Source organism: Muscardinus avellanarius (assembly GCF_963383645.1).
Source record: "Muscardinus avellanarius genome assembly, chromosome: 21".
Lineage (NCBI taxonomy): Eukaryota > Metazoa > Chordata > Mammalia > Rodentia > Gliridae > Muscardinus > Muscardinus avellanarius.
The window spans coordinates 11,005,446-11,025,628 of record NC_137807.1 but is presented as its reverse complement, the minus strand read 5'-3'; the positions used below and the strand labels follow the sequence as shown (position 1 = coordinate 11,025,628).

Genomic DNA, 20,183 nt, shown 5'->3' with positions numbered 1-20,183 from the left:
TAGAAAGCCTCTGGGTTCCACCCCCAGTACCACACACACACACACACACACACACACACACACACAAAAAAAAAAAGATGCAGCTACTATATGATCCATTAATTCGACTACTGAATATATATCTAAAGGAAAGCAAACCAGTGTGGCAAGGAGATCTCTGTACCACCGTGTCCATGACGGTGTTACTCACAATAACCGAGATAAAGAATCAGATGAGTGCAGAAAGAACAAGCGATGCATACCCACAATGAAGTGCGCCTGAAAAGAAGAGACCCGCTCACTTGTAGCATGAGCGAACCTGGGAATATTACACAGTGAAATACACTGGCACAGACAGACACTGCATGACTCTACTTATATGTAGATTCTAAGGAAGTCGAATTCCCAGTAGAGCAGATGAGAATGGATGTGGGGCTGGGCGACAAAAGTGAAAGGACACAAAATGTTGGTTAGAGAGGAGGAGTAAGTTCAAGAAGTCTACCAAAATAGCAATGGATTGTATACATGAAATTGCCAAGGGTAAACTTTTAATTCTCTCACCACAAAAATGCTAAGTATATGACATGATACATATGGTAATTAGCTTGACTAACCTTTCCCAACTGAAAAGATAAACTGAAAAGGAAAATGAAAAATCGGTTATATACACTTAGCCCAAAAGCTGCGAACAAGACAATTTTGAGGCAAGGTACTGGGAAGTGAATTCGACCTCAGAGCTACACCCCAGCTGTATTTGAATTTTTATTTTGAAATGCTCTTTCTAGGTTGCTGAGGCTGTCTTCAAACCTACAATTCTCCTGCCTCGGTCTTCCAAGGACTAGGATTACAGACATGTGCCACCATGGCCAGCTCTAACACAGTTTTAATGGCATAAATGCTTGCCTCTCGAAATGTGGCCAAAGCTACACTGACATCAGCTGGTTAGAAACGTACCCAACCAGACTGCACCCAGACCTCCTGAATCCAAATATCCATACTTGTGCCCCCATTCGGGCACACAGTGAAGTCTGGACACGAGGCTGGCTCCCATCATACACTCCATGGCGTGCGCCCCAGAGTCAGCACTAGATGGGCAGCCCTGCTCTGCAGTCCCCGCAGTGGTCTCAGGTCTCCGTGCCTCCACCGAACAGGTTGGGATTCTGGTATTTCAAGAGTAATGTTTAGCCGGGCATGGTGGCGCACGCTTGTCTTCCCCGCGCTTGGGAGGCAGAGACAGGAGGATCGCGCAAGTTCGAAGCCAGCTGCGTGCACTGGCTTAGGAGACCCTGATTCCAAATAAAAATGTAAAAATAGGTCTGAGAGTGTAGCCCGGAGGTAGAAGGGCTTCCAGGAACCCTGGTACCACCAAACAAAAAAAAAAAAGAGTAATGTTTAGACTTCACCGTTCTGTCCCTGGGCTGACCCTCAGCTACCACCCCAACAACTGGCCTGATTTAACCAAGAGCTCACATCTTCGCATTCCAAGCTACGAGTACATTCATAGCACAGGGAACTCAATAAAGGCGGAACCCACAATTGTTAGCCTTGAGCCTAGTGCCAAAGGTCAGCCACAACTCAGGCTGCGGGGAGAAGCGAGCTCTTGAGGAGTCCGAGAGAACAACACAAGCCTTTAAGCTCAAGGCTGCCTTCCTGAGATGAATGCTCGCTCGTTACTGTGTGAGGTCTGTCCGTCTATGAAGAGAACTGCTCCCCAGGAGCTTCCTGCACCTGAATCACATTCAGGAACATCTCGGACCGCTGTTAGAGACGACTTACCTGTGCACACCTTCCTAGTTCTTTCCTGTTCAGATACTGAAATATATTGATTGCCAATTCGTAAGGCAGTTGGATATCAAAAAAAGGCACATCATCCATTTCGTTCTGTGGAAGAAAAAACAAAAAAAGAACAAGCTTACAATTCTGAGACAGGAAGACACGTTGCACCTTGGGCCCTCTGAGTCACACGGATGTGCTTAGGTGGTGCGAGGAGGCAGCTCCCCACTTCATAAAGCAGTCGGGGAACCAACTCAGAACCCATCAGCCACTCTCATTCTCTGACCCGCACATGCCCATCTTCCTCCCATTCCCTGTAAGAGCCACGGCAGTTTCCCACAATGCTCCAAGCAGAAGCAGGCGCGCAAGCTGAGCGCTGTGGGCACACGAGGAGTCAGCACCAAGGTCTCAGGGAACATCCCAACTGTGAGGGAAGGCAAGCAGCCGCAGATGGCCAAGAAGAGAGCCTGAGAAGCGGGAGGCCACCCTGCCCACGGAGGCCCACGGCTGGAGAAGTGCCGACCCTGGGCACCAAAGTGTTTTCACATTGGGGAAGGAGCAAGGCCTTGAACATGAGCAAAAAGCCAACAGGCGAGCGCTGCCAGAGCAGGGTGGACACCGGCCCTCCTTGAGGTCTCCTAATGCTCTCGGGCTTACGCTGGTTAACCTGAGCGCCAGGGCAGGCAAAGCCTCGTCTTCGGTGTCATTATTAATGCAGAGAAACGAGGCTCTCTGCCTTTGGGTAAGCAATTAGAAATGAGGTAAGAGCTTCAGCTGTCAAGACAATCCTGGTGGCGCAAAACAGTACGAGCTTGATACAAACAACAACAAAAAGCCCCGCGTGCTCGTGCGCCCCTCCGCCCCCTCCCGAGCCCTGCCCACCTCACTGTGCTGAGCCTCCGCAGAGCGAGGGAGCTGCGCCCGCGTCCCGACGGGACTTGCTTAGTAAAAGTCATTTTTAATAAGCTTTGGCTGACACCAGTGACTTGCTGGTTGCAAGCAAATTGTTAATTCACCACTCAAATACAACAGTTGTGTGCATTGTAAGGCTGCGGTCTCAAAACAGAAAGCAGCCTCGGCGTCGTTAATGGAGTGTGAGCGCTGATTTGGACCCTACCAAGGGCCGGGGAAAGACTTTTCTGGAATCATGTTTCTATTCTTCTAGGGCCTCGAGGCTGAAGGAGAATCTGGAATATAAGGAAATGCAGTGTCCAACTGCAAAACAGCGCAAGCAACGGCCAAAAAGGCTCTCTAGAGGAAAAAGTGAGAGCTGATCGCTCTCTGCGGGCAGAGAAGGAGCAGAATGTTAAAGCAGGAGCTAAATGTGGCCGTACTGACAAAACAGGAGAAAAATCTGCAAGGGTAATTGGAAGGTCTTTGCCTAAAAAAACAACGGTGAGCCCGTGGTCAGGCTGGGTCCGCTTCACGCATCAAGACAGAGGCGCCGGAGTCACCACCACCGCACTGGGGGAGCACGCCGCACGGGTGCCACGGCGACCCGGATCCCTCCTGCTGTCTCTCTGGGACTACTGACGGCCCACTGTACCCACTTGATAAAGAAATAAGAGTAACACGTCCCTCCTCCTCACACACTCACACGCCCGCACTCACTGGGGCTCAGTCCCCCAGGGAGGCGCCAGGCCTCCCGCAGGTCCCACTCAGGATGTGACTGGACGTGAGGATGGCAGGGCCTGAGACGGCACAGAGCACAGCCCGGCCGCCCCTGCACCCCAGCCACCGTCGCCCCGGGCTGCAGCACAGCCTGGGGGTGCAGGCCAACTTAGCTGACTTAGCACCGGGCTTCCTCGTCTGTGAGACACGGCACAGCACCCACACACCGCATGCCGTTAGGAATGCAATGAGACCATGATGGACGGGCTCAGGTACAGTAAGCGACTGTGAACGCTCTGTCCTCTCCTGCAGGCTGGCCTGCCCCTTCTGTCTGTTTCCTGAGCAAATACTTATTCAGTTGGCTCTTGGCGGCCACACTAAAGCACACTCCTGCCGCACACAGTAGCGGCAAGGGCCTGGTGGAGCAGAGGCTGCCACACAGGGATCTGAACAACGGAAGCATCCAGACGACGGACTTTTCCAAGACGGAAACTTTTTAATTTTATTTTGTGGTGCTGAGGATTAAATCCAGCCCTACTTTTTATTCTTTATTTTGAAACAGGGTCTCACTAAGTTGCAGACAACCTAAGTAGATGAGGCTGTCCGTGAACCCAGATCCTCCTGTCTCAGCCTCCCAAGCACTCGGATTACCACATCCAGCCCAAGAGCACTTTTAAAAAGTAGTAACTTAAAGCTGGGCATGGTGGTGTCCATCTGTAATCCTAGTGCTTGGGAGGCTGAGACAAGATTGCAGGTTGGAGAAAAAATATGGAAACATTAATATATAAAAATATGGAAATAGTGATACAGGAAAACTTAGTCACCCATAGAAATAGCAGTTGATTAAGCGAATAATTATTCACTACTTAAAAGCAGCCTCAGCAACTTAGGCCCTCTGCAACTTAGTGAGACCCCCATTTCAAAATAAAAATAAAAAGGGGTGGGAGTGTAGTTCAGAGGTAGAATGCCCTGGGTTCAATCCTCAGTACCCCCCCCACACACACCGACTACAGAGGGCATTCCTCTGGTAGCTGAGGGGCTGTGCTCCGTGCGCGGTGGAGGAAAGGGCTGCAGGTGGCCAGGCGGCGGTCTCCTGGGTGCCACACGGACTCGGCAGGAGACACGCTGCACGGGTCCACTGTCAGTATGTCAACGCACACAGCCAGCATGGCCCATTTACACGTGTTGAAGGGCGCCCTGTTTAAAGCACAAAATTGTAGTTATGTAAGTGCCAGGACTCCAGAGCCAAGCTTTGTTTTTTCAATCACTGTTCTCCTGGAATTCCATCTTCACTCTGAAACAACTGTCGATCTAAAACACGTTAAGTCCCAGACTTCCCTGTTGCTAGCACTTGTTGAGGGATGGCAGAAGGAAAGAGGAAGCCAACGTACCAAAGGAAGGTCTGCATTTTAAGAAATGTGTAGTAGACCAGTGGTGCATACCTGTAACCCCAGCTGCTCCAGAGGCTGAGGCAGGAGGATGGCAAGTCTGAGGCCAACCTGTGCAGCTTAGAGAGACCTTGCCTCAAAACAGAGTAGAAAGGACTGGGATACACTTCAGTGGCAGAGCTAGCAAAAGCAAGGCTGGCTTCAATTCCTATTACTGCTTTTAAAAAAAGAAAAGAAATATGCAGACCCACAAGCTCAGGAGACCAAAGGCTGAAGTTTCATGTGCATGCCTGGAATAATCCTAGCAAGACATCCGTGCAAACAGCTCTTGTTAGTGGACACTGCAATGGGTCACTCAGATGCCCCCTCAGGCGTGAGACCCCCACCCACATAACAATGTTGCCTGCCAGGACAGCCGAGTCCCTTCACAGACACAGAGGCCACAGCAGCTGCCGTACCAAGTTACGGTCCCTCCCAGAGGGCAGCTGTGTCCAATGACTGGTCAGCACCTGGGTACAAGGGCCGGGCCCCTGGCCTCAATACCGAACCTCTCTGAAAGGTCAACCCTAAACCTCCTACCCGCAAATCGCCATCTCAGAGTCTGTTTTGTGTAAAATCCACTTTCCCCAAAGCAACAGACATGACCCGTGGTGGTCTCGTGTTGGACATGCTCCCCAAAGTTCTTAGAGACACCTCCACAGACGCTGTCTAGGAAACCTACTCCCTCTCCTCCACTCAACACAGGCAAACGAGAGTGCTCTTACTCTACTGATCAACGAGAGACAATCTGAGGTCACGGAAGTGATTCGAAACTTACTACTATTAGTATCATGCCATTTGGGGAACGTCTCACAAGGGACTGAGCTAGAGCACGTTGGACCCTGTGGTTGAGAACCCAGCTCTTACAGGTTTGCATGACTTAAAAGGGGTATCAAGCCCCATCCTGGACAAAAGCGGAGCCCAGTAACTATGCATTTCCTGAGTGGCAGCAGAGTGTCTTAAGCACCAAGCCTGAGGACGGCCCTAAGTTGTTGTCTCTTCCCACAGGTAAATACTACTTGCTACTAGTGTGCTACAGAGACCCACCTGGACTAGGTGAAGCACACAGCCATCCAGAGTTACGAGCTTCACTGCCCAACCCTGTATCTACACTGACCTAGAAACCTTGAAATGGACTGCACATTTCAGAGAGAGATTCTAAGAAGGAAGAAATTAAAAAATGGAGGGCTGGGAATTGCAGCTCGGTGGTAAAGCTTGTGCCTAGCATGCACAAGGACCTGGGTTAGATACCCAGCACTGCAAGAAATGTGAAAACATTAAATATTTCACAAAAAATGTGAAAATATTAAGTGGGAACATTTAGTCACACTACAGAAATATCAATGTGACTACACCATTTAATTATTTTATGTTAATAGTGGCTGGCAATGTAAGACTTGCCAAATTTAAGCTCTAGAAAACTAAATTCAAAGTACTAACATTTCTTCAAATTTAGGGGAAAATACCTTTGACAATATACCACCCGCTTTTAATGTTATGACAACGGCAAAGATGCTGCCTCTCTTCCCATTCTTAGTGACTCTGAGCCTGGCTGACACATCAAATCCAGCCGTGGCGTCTTTCTAAATGTCCGGGGCCCCACCCAGACCTACTGCCCCCAGACTTCAGAGGCTCAGGCATCACTTCCCCCAGGGGTTCCCTGTGCACATTAGAGGTTGAGAACCACAACCCTAAATCACAGGCGGATATAAAAATCAATCTACCCGCTCTTTCCCAATCAAGAGGAAAAAAACACATGCACAAAGGGGTAATGTACCTTGTTAATTTAGGGTCAGTGAATACTAGATGTCCCAAAGTCCATTGGACTTACGCCAAAAACGCTGAGAGAAATTGCAAAGAGCCCCATCCCCAGAGAGGCTGATGTGTGCTCCATGTGCTAACGGGAGGCTAGCTCTGTACGTGGACTGGTTTCTGCCTTACTGTTAGAAACGTAATCTGTCTGCTCTTGTCTAATAGCAGAAGGGATAATTACTAGGAGCCAAGTCAGTACAAAGTAAAGAAAGTGACTTAAGGTTTTGTCCCGATGTGCATTTGCAGGGCAGACAGCGTGGGAGAGCTCTCTAGGTGGTGTTGTGAGACTCAAAGGAGAAAAGCACCTCAGGTCCAAATAAGAGATTTGCAATAAAATTTCTTCTAATCTGCGAGGGAAGGAGACTATTCTCTAAGGGAATTTATCTCAATTCCCCACACAACGCAAACGCTGGACGGAGCGGAGTCACGCAGTCTCAATCGGAAGGAACTGGAAGGGGAGTCTGCCTGTGTCTTCTTTGAGAAGGAAAAAACTGGTTGACTGAAAGGGAAGGGGTCTGAGACACTCTTAAAATAAATGGGCGCCCATTCTGTCTCAAAAGACATTTTCCTTTTGTGTGTATGGTGAGGGGATCTGGGGGCTGAACCCAGGGGCGTTCTACCTCTGAGCTATACTCCCAGCCTTATTTTATTTTTTTATTTTGAAACAGGCTCTCACTATCAAAATATTCTTATACAGAAAAAGAAAAAAGGAATTTCAGAAGTACACCAAAATCTGGTCAGCAGCAGCCTTTGAGTAATGACGTTACAGGAGATTTTCTAAATTAGATTCTCCTAAATTTCCTAAATATAGGCAGGCATGGTGGTACACGTTTGCAATCCCAGTACTTAGGAAGCTGAGCCAGGAGGATCACGGGTTTGCAGCCCGCCTCAGCTAGTTAGTAATGCTCTCCACAACTTAGCGAGACCCTGTTTCAAAATAAATAATAAAATAGGTCTGGGGTTGTAGCTCAGAGGTAGGAGACCCCGGGATTCAAACTCAGCACCATAAAACAAAAACAAATAAATTTCTTAAATATGTCTACAGTAAGCATGCTGCATATTTTTTACACAAGATCATTATGTTCCAAACACTAACTAAATTCAGGGCCGTACCTGGAACCGGGGGAGAGGAGAGGAAGCACTGTTAGCAAATGTGTAAGGGCAACTCCATTCAAAGAGCTGAGGTCTCCATAGAGATAAATCACCGTCATATAAAACAGAACACACAGACTACAAGAGGCAATACAGATAGTCCCCCAAGGTATTCCACAGTTCATTAGTAAGCCAGCTATTTAGAACTTAGAAATCATTTCTCCAAAGAAACAATCCTATAAAGAGGTTAAGCTCCCAAGCAGTCCACAAAAAGCCAATTTGTCTCTTAACAATAAACCTAATGCCCGTGCCTAGCCATGAGGAAGAGCAGAAGGTACTCAGCACAGATGATAGCTGGAACACTTCGGAGTCTAAACAGCTCAGCCCTGTGCACATGGCAGATGCACAATTAATGTCCATGAGATCTTTTTTTTTTCTCTTTTTTTTTTTTTTTTTGGTGTTGAGGTTTGAACCCAGGGGCATTCTACCTCCAAGCTACACCCCTAGCCCTATTTTATTTTTATGTTGAAACAGGCCTCACTAAGTTGCTGAGGGCCTCACTATATTACAAGTGTGCACCACCATGCCCAGCGTCTTTTTTTTAAACAGAAATAGGTTTTCTACCTCTCTCATTCACCACCAACTGCTATACCATCTCTGGAGACTGGCAAGGGAGCAAAACAGAAAAAGCCAATCTACAAGACTGGGGCATGAGGCCAGGTGTGGTAGGGAAGAAAGCCACTGTCAGGCAAAACAGGACGGACCTCTAGTCTCAAATCATCCTCCTAGTGGAACTGGGACCAGAGGGTTAGGACCTGGCAAGGAGATGGGGGTGGGGAGGGGAGGGTCCCTGTCAGCACTTCAGGTCCAGAGCAGTGCTACTTGTGGGGACAAATTCGTTTGTTCAAGAGTCACTCCAATCACAATCCCACCATTAGATCAGCTACATAACTTGTGGGGGCCAGTGTAAAACCAAAACATGCGGTCCCTCGGTCAAAACTGGTTAAGCACACCAGCCAGGCGTGGTGGCACACACTTGTAATTCCAGCATTTGGAAGATTGAGACAGGAGGATCTCAGTTCGCAGGGAGCCTGAGTTACTTAGTGAAGCCCTTTGCAACTCAGTGAGACCCTGTTTCAAAATAAAGAATAAAGCCTCTGGATTCCATCCTCAGTACCTATAAAAAAAGGGGGGAGAGAGAGAGAGAGAGAGAGAGAGAGAGAGAGAGAGAGAGAGAGAGAGAGAGAGAGAGAGAAAGAGAAAGAGCGCGAGCGCACAGCAGAACATTCAACCACAGGTAAGGTCTTCCCTGGGGACTGTGTGGCCCCTCAGGCCCTGGTCACTGCAGAAGCGCTGCACACGCTGCTCTCGGCCTGGATCCCCTCCACGCACCTCTGCACACTTTCTCTCTCACCTCCTTTGGGTCTTCTATGAAAAAGCACCCTCCCAGGAAGGCCCTGTGGGACAGCACTACTCAAGACACAGCCCTCCCCGACATACTCTATCCCCTCTACCTGCTTTTGTCCAGACCTTTACCCAGCAATGTCTCGCCCACTGTCCACCTCCCGCCCTAGGATGTACGCTCTAAAAGCGCACAGGCTGCTGCTGCATCCCCAGTGCCTAGGAGCACTGCCTGACACTAAGGAGCCACCTGAGAGTACTGTGGAAGGGAGCTCACACTGCCTCAAGCCAACAAACCCCCACAGAAGATGTAACCCAAGTTACAAGTTGTCCTATTACATATACACAGAGACCACTTCAGATACACCAAGACAGACCTGCCGATTCATGAGAAAGTGCGATACTGACAACTATGAGAACTCTTGAGTTAGGGGAGAAATCTGTGCTAGAGGGGTCAGGAAGGAAGGACACAGGAGATGGAATTTGGGTCAAGCTGTAAAAAGGAAGGGAAAGGGCAGCAAAGAGGAAGGAAAGTCTGCCCGGGTACTCCAGTGGAGAGGACTAGTCAGCAGAAGTGCCAAAACCCAAACTCAGGCCCCCTGACCTGAATACAGACCTGGAACCTCATCCCGGTACCTGGGAGGATGGCGGGATTGAGGACAACACCCCAGCGTATAGTGAGAGTCTTCATCAACCTAGTGAGACCGTGTTTCAATGGGGTGAAGCTCAGAGGTAGAATGCCCCTAGGTTCCATCCCCAGTACCACAAGAGAAAAAAAAAAAAACAAAGAAAAATGAGGCTCCAAGGATGGCACTGTTACATTCTGCTCAGTGCTGACTCCCCAGCTCCCGGCTGATCAATAAATAGATGCATGCTGGATGAGCAGAAAACATATTTCCAGTTAGTGCTTAGCCCCGCCTTTGTCTTCAGGAGCCCTGGATACAATCTGGACAATTTAAATCAGAGATTGGCTCAAAGGTGGTCACATGACCAAATGTGGACCACTAAGAACTCAGGTTCATGACTTCTGATGTATAAAACAGAAGAGATGCCACGCTCTTTCCCCACACTGCTAAGCTGATGGGATGCGAGGCTGCAGTTGTGAGTAGCCATTTTTCCCAAGAGGGGACGGCCTAATGTGAATAAACCTAAAAGGAAGACAGGGCTAAGAGAAGGAAGCGTTCCGGCTGCATTATGCAAGTCCCCAGCACAAGCACCACCGCCTGGAGTTCTCCGTTACTTGAATCAGGAGATGCCAGCTGGAGTTGGGTGCCTATCGCCTCACACTCCAGAGATCGGATACACCAGCTGACTAAAAATGGGACCAAGCAACTGGGTATCACAATCACCACGATGAACAGGCCTTCCTGCAATTATACTCAGGTGGCCCCCTACCTCCAAGGAGCCTGGGCTGTAAGGGAAAGGGGGATCCAAGACTAATGTGACAGTGCCTGCTGCCTGCGAAGTTCAAGCAGGATGTCATTTCTCTCACTGTATTAGCCATGTATTACCAAGTGCCAAAAAAGTACTCCCAACTCATCACTTACCATGAGCTCCTAAGTCACAACTTTGACCCTTGGGGGGGGCAGAAGCAATTGAGGGCCACTGGGTAAAAATAAGGGAGCAGTAGAAGCACCTGGGGGTAACTAAGTTCTTCCTGAAAAGGGGGCATTAAGACAAAAAGTTTGGGAATCTATGTTTATAATCTATGGCATAGTGGCACAGAGCTATAATCCTCCTGGATTATAATAATCCACCTGGATTATAGCTCCGTGCCACTATGTAGGAGTGGCAGGAGGCTGAAGCAGGAGGATGACAAGCTTGAGGCCAGCCTTGAAAACTTAGCAAGATCCTATCCCCAAACAAAAAAGGGCTGGGAGGTAGCTGAATGGTAGAGAATGCCTGGGTTTAATCCCCAGCACCACACAACCACACACACACACACGCATACGCGCGCGCACACACACACACACACACACACACACACGAGAGAGAGAGAGAGAGAGAGAGAGAGAGAGAGAGAGAGAGAGAGAGAGAGCGCGCGCGCGAGAGAGAGAGCGCGCGCTCAAAGCCTCGGGAATGATTAGGAGATACTTCTAAGTTTTCAGTTCACAGTTCAGCTGTGCTTGCCCACCGAAGGTTCTAGCCTGGACTCAGCCAGGTGACACCTCGAGGGAGCGCTGTTCACCTGCCCAACAAAAGGCAACTAGACTTCTGGTTAGTAATTTACTGAAGTCTGATGGCAGCACAGCTAAAAATACAACAGGACGCACTAGGAAAACAGCTGCTGAAGGCTGGAGGGACAGTTATTTCTCTTCCGTGTCAACTGTCAGTCTCTGTCAGTTTCTGGGGAGTCCCGAGAGAACTAAATCTTCCTCCTCCTGAGTCAACCACAGGTCATGCAAGGGCTTCTGGGAAGGCACATGGCAAAGGCAAGCCCAGCCCCGGCAGATTCTGCAGTGTTTTCATCCAAAATGTGGACAGGTTTGTGCACTAGCTACCAACAGTGAAAAATGGGAAGAGACGTCATACAGACTTGCAGCAACAGCCCCTCACCTGCCCATGCGCCCAGGCACTTGGGTAAGCCCACACCTGAGCAGGGCTTGGCCCTGTAATCTGCTTTGGCCAATGTGGTAAGAACAAACATGACTTAAGCAGCAACATCAAAAGCACTTGGATACTGGGGCTTGGCTTCTTGTTGCTCTCAGAGCTGCGAAAGCTCATGATGGCCTAGGCTGGTGGATGATAAGAGACTCATCACACACACACACACACACACACACACACACGCACAACCACGAGCCACCCCCAGAAGGAAGCTGTCAGGTGACCAGCACCTAACCTCAGATACATGAGCAAGCCTACCCACATTTAGCCCGAACTGCCATCCTGCTAAACAATCAGCTAAATAAATGGTGGCTTACACCAAAGTTTTGGAGTAGATTTTTTTTAATGCAGAAAAAAGTGAAGTCCACATAAAATACATAATTCATTGCAAAAAAAACAACCTAAAGACCTTACAACACCGGGCCCACCTCGTACACAGCAACCCTGAGCTGATGTGGTCGTGGCTACTATTTTCAAGCCCAGCCACGGCATGTGCCTCCAGGTTATCACTATCATCTCACCCTGCTGGGGTCGTCTCAGGTGTTATTTATGGTAAAGAAGAAAGTAAAATACTATATTCCACACACTCAAGTTTCCATTGAAAGAAGCCAGTACAACCAATTTGGGAAACTATCAATATCTACCAAGGCTGATACCATTCCACTCCTTAGTAAACATTTAAGAAAAGCATGGACTTGTGTCCCAAAAGAAGTGCAAAATGCTCACAGCAGCACTACTCCTGAGAGCCCCAAGCTTTTTTTTTTCTCAGTACTGGGGATGGAACCCAGGGGCATTCTACCTCCGAGCTACGCCCCCAGCCCTATTTTTTAATTCTTTATTAAGTTACAAAGGGCCTCACTGGGTACCTGAGGCTGTCCGCGAACCTTGATCCTTCTGTCTCAGCCTCCCAAATGCTAGGATAACAAGCGCGAACCACCATGCCTGGCTTTTTTTTTTTTAGATACTGGGGACTGAACCCAGGGGAATTGTACTTCTGAGCTACACCCTCAGCCCTATTTTGTAGTCTTATTTTTTGAAACAGGGTCTGAGTTGCGAAGGGACTTGCTAAATAGCTGAGGCTGTCCATGAACTGCGATCCACTGGTTTCAGCCTCCGGAATGCTGGGATAACAAGTGTGCACCACCACGCCCAGCCCCAAGCTGACTTTAACCAACTAGTTCTCATACCCACCACCAATTGCATGCATAAATAAAACGTGGTACATGCATAGGAATCAATCTTATATATGATGCTATGCCTAAAAACTCACACATGGTAAGAGTAAATGCTACGATTTCACATGCAGGTAGCTCAAACGTAGTGTTATAAGTCAGGCAAGGCCAGACATGAGGTGCACACTTGTAATCCCAGGACTTGGAAGGCCAAGACAGGAGGACTGCAGGTTCAAAAACAGTCTCACAGTAGTGAGCCTCTCATCAACCTAGTGAGACCCTCTTTCCAAATAAAAATAAAATTGGGCTGGTGGCAGAGCTCGCAGGTAGATCCCCAGCGCCACACACATACAAAAAAGAAGTCAGGTGAGTGGCCACGCTCAGATGGAAGAGAACACGTGGAGGGTGGTCCTGACAGCTGGTGATGCTGTGCTCATCTGAGTGCTGCTTACATGTATGTGAAATTCTCAATACATGAAGCGGTGTAGTTATGATTTGTACACTGACGTGGTATGATTAAAAACACTTTTAGAAGTGGGAAAACAAGACCAAGAGGGCTTTGAAGGACAATTCCTATACAACTGACATGTTTGGTATTTAATGTTAGTTAGCACTATGAAACAAATCATTACGAAACTATGATGAATCTGTCTGTATGTGAAAGCCCTGATGAGCTAGGGGAAGAGGACTGAGCAGCAGCACCTGGCCCACTCCTCCCACTTCCGCTACCTGTCGACTGCTGTGGGCGCTGGGGCTTGAACTTCTAACATGGAGATCCGAGCCTTTCCTATGAATATTACCACCATTCTCAGACCAAAGATACTGTCCCTTACAGACCTACTTTCCTAATGCTCCGCTATGAATGGGTTCAAAACGGGCTCTAGAGAGGGCAGCTGGAAGAGCTGAGATAATGTGTCTGGACTCTTAGGACAGCACCAAAAGACATAAGCAAACACATAAATTACTATTTTACAGCAATGTTACTGATGACTGCAAAGTTTGTTTTTGTTTTGGTGGAAGAGGGATTGAATCCAGGGGCATTCTACCTCCAAGATATACCCCCAGCCCTATTTTTTTTTTTTTTAATGCAGTACCAGGGATAGAACCCAGGGGCATTCTACCGCCGAACTACACCCCCAGCCCTATTTTTCAATTTTGAACCAGGGTCTCACTGAGTTGCAAAGAGCCTAAGTAGCTGAGGCTGCCTGCGAACCGCGATCCTCTTGTCTCAGCCTCCCAAATGCTGGGATTACAAGCATGCATTACCACACCCAGCTTCTATTTTATTTTTTATTTGGAAACAGGGTCTAAATTGTGGAGAACCTCACTATAAGCTGCTGATGCTGGCAGCAAACCTGCGATCCTCCTGTCTCAGCCTCCCAAGTCCTGGGATTACAGGTCTCTTGCTTTTTTGGCGGGGGGTGGGGGGACTTACTGGTGATTGAACCCAGGCGCATTCTATCTTCAAGCTATGCCTCCAGCCCTAGTTTTTATTCCTTATTTTGAAACAGGGTCTGAGTTGCAGACAGCCTAAGCAGCTGAAGCTGGCCATGAACCTTGATCCTGCTGACTCAGCCTCCCAAGTGCTGGGATTACAAGTGTGGGCCACCACGCCTGGCCGGGGTCCCTGCCTTTTTATCATACATAAGTCACTATTTTTGGAACCAATGCCTAAGATCATACAACTGGAAAGCCTTGAGAACACAGATTTCAGGTCCAAAGAAGGCTACGTACTGGAAAGCAATGTCTCAAACAAATCTAATCATTCTAAGCATCAGACTTGAGGCCCTCTTCCCCTGGCGACTGATTCACCAGGTCAGAACTGGGGATGGAACCCAGGGGCATTCTACCTCCGAGCTACACCCCCCAGCCCTAGTTTTTAGTCTTATTTTTGAAACAGGGTCTCACTGAGTTGTGAAGGGCCTAAATAGCTGAGGCTGCCTGCGAACTGCGATCCTCTGGTCTCCGCCTCCCGAATGCTGGGATGACACATGTGCGCCACCATGCCCAGCCTAGAACTTGTTTTTCAATAAGGCCTCAGGTGATTCTTATGACTCGGGTTTTATCTAGTAAAACTTACAGGTCAAAAACCTCAATTCTAATTCAATTCTTAGAATTTGTCAGCTGGATAATCCTAGGCAAATCAAAGAAATTTTGAGTAATACCTATCTCACAGGACTGCTGTATTAGAATTAAGCTAAAGCACAGGACCAGACACTGTTAAAAACAATTCAACTAGAAGCTATTAATGTTATCTGAATAAACCTAATATATCATTATTTCTTGAAACAACTACCACTAACGGAACAATTGCCAGATGGAAAGCCTTAAAAAGTTTTCTTTAAGCCTAGTTTAAATCAAATGATCAAAGCCTGCTATTCCCTCCCAATTCTTAACCTGGGAGCCATGGATACATGTCAGGTGATCTGGACGCTGTCAACTTGGTGAAGGGGGCTATTTTTATGAGACAGCCTCCAGCTTTCCTAATTCTCCAAAGAATCCATGGTTCTCCAAAAGATAAGAACCTTCACTTTAATTATACTGCCCAAAGGATTTTTCCTCTTTTTTTTTGCAGATTTTAAGTAATGCATGCACAGTTAGAAAGATTAAGAACAGTACAGAGAATACATTCTTTCCCATCCATTTCCTCTAACCTCCTCTCCAAAGACAACTTTTTTAAAAAGTGAAGCCGGGCATGGTGGCACACACTTGTAATCCCAGCATTTGGGAGGCCGAGACAGGAGGATTGCACAGGTTCGAAGCCAGCCTCAGCTATTTAATAATGCCCTTTGCAACTCAGTGAGACCCTGTTTCAAAATAAAGAATAAAAACAAAGAAAAGTGTAGGTATCAGCTGGGCATGGTAGTTTACACTTGTAATCCCAGCACTTAGGAGGCTGAAGACAGGAGGATTACAGATTCACAGCCACCCTCAGCTACTTAGTGAGGCCCTCTACAACTTAGTGAGGCCCTGTTTCAAAATAAATAAGCCAAACATGATGGTGCATGCTTGAAATCCCAGCACTTGGAAGGATGAGACAGGAAGATGTCAAGTTTGCAGCCAGCCTCAGATACTTAATGAGGCCCTCTACAACTTAGTAAGGCTGTTTCAAAATAACAAATGAAAATAGGGTTAGGGGTGTAGCTTGGAGGCAGAATGCCCCGGGTTCCATCCCCAGTACCCCCCACATACACACACACAGTGTAGGCATCCTTTTTGAGTGGGATTTCTCAAACTCATGCTTACTGACATTTTGGATAGATAATTTTTTCCGAGTACGATGTTCAAGAGCACCCCTGGCCTTCATCCGCTGTATGTCCAGCAGCTCACCTGCACACACACACTCACAGTGGATCACCCCCATTAATGTCTGCAGATATTGCCAAATCAGGGGTTTGAAACAGCCCCTTGGAATCGATTGCTTTCGAGGACACCCTACACATGCACAGGTGTGTATATGCCTACTCTTTTCCGGTCGGTGGCCTGAGGAAGTTACTTTCCACTGGGCATGGTGGCTCACACCTGCAATCCCAGGAGACAGGAGGATCGCAGGTTCCAGGACAGCCTCAGGAAATAGACTTTCATCAACCTAGTGAGACCCAGTTTCAAAATAAAAATAAGAGAGGGCTGGGAATGTGTGGTGATAAGTAAAATGCCCCTGGGTTCAATTCCCAGTAAGGAAAAAAAAAAAAAGAAGAAGAAGAAAAAAGTTACTTTCCAACTCCTGGAAGGAAGGGTTGGTTCTGGGGGCGGGGCGGCCCGGGCCTGGGTGAAGGCAAAGGCGACTCACCAGGTCGCGGATGAGCTGGTCCACCAGCTGCTCCCCGGCCCCCGCGGCCTCGCGGACCGGAGGGGAGCGGGAGCGACTGGCCGCGTCCTGCCTCTCGGCCCGGGTCGCCCGCGCCGCCGGGGGCCGGCCCGCGCCCTCCAGGAGGCCCTGGGCCAGCGCCAGGTACCCCGAGGCCTGCTCGCCGCGCCCGGGAGCCGCGTCGGGCCGCCGCGGGCGCCGTTCCGCAGCCTCCGGCCGTCGCCGCCTCCTCAGGGCCTGGGCTTGCGCCAGCTCCTCCTGCCAGCGCCGGCGGAACTCCTCCAGGCTGTGGTCCTCCATGCTGCGGCTGCAGGGCCTTCGCGCCCGCCTCCGCCCCGCCGGGTGCCACGGAGCGGTCCCTCCACCGGAAACGTCCGCGGCGGCGGCCGGAAACCGCTGGGACCGCGGCTCTTGAGTTCCGGCCGCGCGGCCACGCCCCCCGCGCTGCCAGGTGCCCCGGACTCCGCGCCGGGCTTCGGGGTTCATTGCGCCTGCCGAGACTCGAGCCCTCCTCCCTTAATCAGCAAACACTCACAGGACGACGAAGACTATATATCAGGAATTAAGAATTTAGTGTATATATATATATATATATATATATATATATATATATATATTTTTTTTTTTTTTTTTGGTGGTGGTACTGGGGGTGGAACCCAGAGGCTTTCTACCTCCGGGCTATACTCCCAGACCTTTTTTATATTTTATTTGGAAACAGGGTCTCACTAAGTAGCTGAGGCTGGCTTCGAAAACGTGCGATCCTTTTGTCTCAGCCTCCCAAGCTCAGGGATTACAAGCGTGCGCCACCACGCCCGGCTTAGCATATATATTTATAATATATAATATATATTTATAATATATATTTTATAATATACAAATATAGATTTATAATATATATTTTTAATGGTTCTGGGGATGGAACCCAAGGGCATTCTACCTCCGAGCTACACCCCCAGCCCTATTTTTTTTAATTCTTTATTTTGAAACAGGGTCTCACTGAGTTGCCAAGGACCTCCCTCACTAAGTAGCCGAAGCTCTCCTCGAACCCGTGATCCTTCTGTCTCAGCCTCCCAAATGCTGGGATTACAGGCATGAGCCACCACGCCCGGTTTATTCGTTTATTTATGGTACTGGGAATTGAACCCAACTTCTCCCTCCGAACTATTCCCCCAGCGCTACTTTTTTTTTTTTTTTTTTTTTTTTTTTTTGCGGGTCTGGGGATGGAACCCAGGGGCATTCTACCTCCGAGCTACAGCCCCTGCCCTATTTTTATTCTTTATTTTGAAACCGGGTCTCACTGAGTTGCAAAGGACCTCACTAAGTAGCTGAGTTCTTTTTTTTTTTTTTCTTTAGTCTTCAATTTTATTTCTGTTTTTAAACAGCAACTAACAGCTTGAAAATGTCCCTATGAGCAGGGTCTGCCCCATGCATTCCAGGAGGCTCCCCAGCCAGGGCGGTCCAGGCTCCTGGAACTCCTTTTATCCACACCAGCCGGCAGGCCTGTTTTCTCTCTGGGGACTTGGGACAGAAGAGGATGTCCAGTTAGAGGGGAGGGTGGACCAGGGGTCACTCTGGAAGGGCTGGGCTCAGACACAGCTGCCTTTGTTAGTCTTGGCTATTTGGGACCTGGTAGCATGCTCAGATTGTGGAGGGCTTGGAGAGGGGCTCCCGAAGTCCTCTAGCCTCTCCTTCTAGGTTCCTGGGCCAGCCTCCAGCGCCCCTTCTTCTTGGCGGCTCAGTATGCTGCTTTTAGAGCAGGAGCCCCTAGGAGCCTGTGGAGGGGGCCGGCTGGCTTCAGAGAATCCCCCTCCCCACCTCCTCTCTCAGCCTAGGCAGAGGGGTATCAGGAAGGTGAAGAGGATTCAGACCTGAGAGTATCCCACCATCTCCTGCCATAGGGCTTGGGACCCAACTGTACCAACCCCTTACCAACTTTACCTAAGTGGGAAAAATACAAGGGCATCATTTTGTGACTCAGAGTGGCAAGCCTGGCATTGGAACCCCAAGTGTGGTGAGCCCTGCTGAGTCCCCCAGCTGGAGGCTGCTCAATGCATGCACTCAAGTGGCCGGGGCAGCTCAGCCAAGAGGGCGGGTCCCACAGGGCTGGACCTACCCTCCCTCCACTGCCATCCACACTCAGGATCACCATGGAAACATAGCCACCCCTCCCCTCCTGCCAGCTGCCTGGGTTCAGGCAACCAGGACTGGTCCACGGCCTCCAAGCCAAGGCCTAAAGCGGTGCCAGGCTGCCTGTGGAGTTCAGACCTTGCTTCAAGACCACAGGCATCATGATAAATTCACAAACACTTACCAGGCCTTCAGGGCACTGAAATGCCACGGAGTTGGAGCGTATTATCGAGGCCAGGTGCCCATTCTCTTCTGTAATGGATTTTGTGTGTGTGTGTGTGTGTGTGGTACTGGGGTTCCTGGAAACCCTTCTACCTCCGGGCTACACTCCCAGACCTATTTTATATTTTTGTTTGGAAACAGGGTCTCTTAAGCCAGCGCGGCTGGCTTCGAACCTGCGCCATCCTCCTGTCTCCGCCTCCCAAGAGCAGGGATTACAAGTGTGCGCCACCACGCCTGGCTCCGTAATGGATTTAGCAACGTCCTTTTCTTTGGCCTTTGAGGCCCCATCAAGGAGCCTCTTTTTCACTGCAACTACGCACAGTGCTCACTTGGTCAATGACTTCATCTGTGGAAGTCTACTGGGTGCCATGTTGGGATTCTTGTTTTTTCCAATGAATGTTGTAAAAACTCGAATACAGTCTCAGATTGGTGGGGAATCCCAGTCTTTTCCCAAGGCTTTTAAAACAATCTGGCTAGAACGGGGCAGGAAACTGACAAATCTTTTCAGAGGTGCTCACCTGAATGACCACCGGTCCCTCATCTCCTGGGGCATAATCAATGCCACTTAGGAGTTCTTGTTAAAGGTTATATGAAAAAGGTCACTGATTAAGTGCTATTTACCAACTAAACAGACCTAAGAATGCAGTTTGGCCTTGTTCCAAATTGGCTTAAGCATAAGGTGGTGTCATTAAGTTCAGTTTGCAATGAATTATGGGTGGAGTTGTTTTCCTTAATCCTCAACAAAAACAGAATAAAAGGTTTTAGTAGGAAAAAAAATTTAAAGATAGGGCTGGGGGTGTAACTTGCTGGTAGAATGCTTCTGGGTTCAACCCCCAGTGCCCTTCTGAAATATTAATAATAATCCATATCTAGATCCTGACCTCACTTAATCTTGCAAAACCAAAAACAACAACAAAAAAACCAACAGGTCTCCCTGTTGTCTACAACATCCTATATAGTTGAATGATTAATATTCCCCCTTCTTTTCTATATCTTCAACTCCCAGCTTGGAGATTGCGGATTAGTAAGCATTCAATAAATTTTTACTGAATGAATAACAACCTCTAAGCTGAGAACTGTGGTCGTCACTGTACAGATGAACAAAAAGGACAAAAATTTGAGAAACTTGGCCCAAATCACATACCTGGTCCC

At 48.6% G+C, this 20,183-nt stretch overlaps 1 protein-coding gene and 1 pseudogene across 3 annotated transcripts in view; one reads left to right on the top strand and one right to left on the bottom strand.

Annotated features, from left to right (window-relative positions):
- The window catches only part of FBXW8 (F-box and WD repeat domain containing 8), a gene marked incomplete at both ends in the record, with an annotated part of 109,240 nt that extends 92,258 nt beyond the window's left edge, over positions 1 to 16,982 (bottom strand). The window contains 2 exons of one of the 2 annotated variants that reach the window (XM_080717439.1): positions 1,756 to 1,860; positions 16,665 to 16,982. In XM_080717439.1, the coding sequence (XP_080573565.1) occupies positions 1,756 to 1,860; positions 16,665 to 16,982 (423 nt within the window). The remainder of the gene's footprint in view (positions 1 to 1,755; positions 1,861 to 16,664) is intronic. The other variant, XM_080717440.1, reaches the window with a different exon arrangement.
- Positions 16,983 to 18,734: 1,752 nt separating this feature from the next.
- On the top strand, positions 18,735 to 19,624 carry LOC308278142 (mitochondrial nicotinamide adenine dinucleotide transporter SLC25A51-like; annotated as a pseudogene). The gene is made up of 3 exons: positions 18,735 to 18,770; positions 18,946 to 19,075; positions 19,287 to 19,624. The product of its transcript is annotated as a mitochondrial nicotinamide adenine dinucleotide transporter SLC25A51-like (transcript).
- Positions 19,625 to 20,183: the final 559 nt, after the last annotated feature.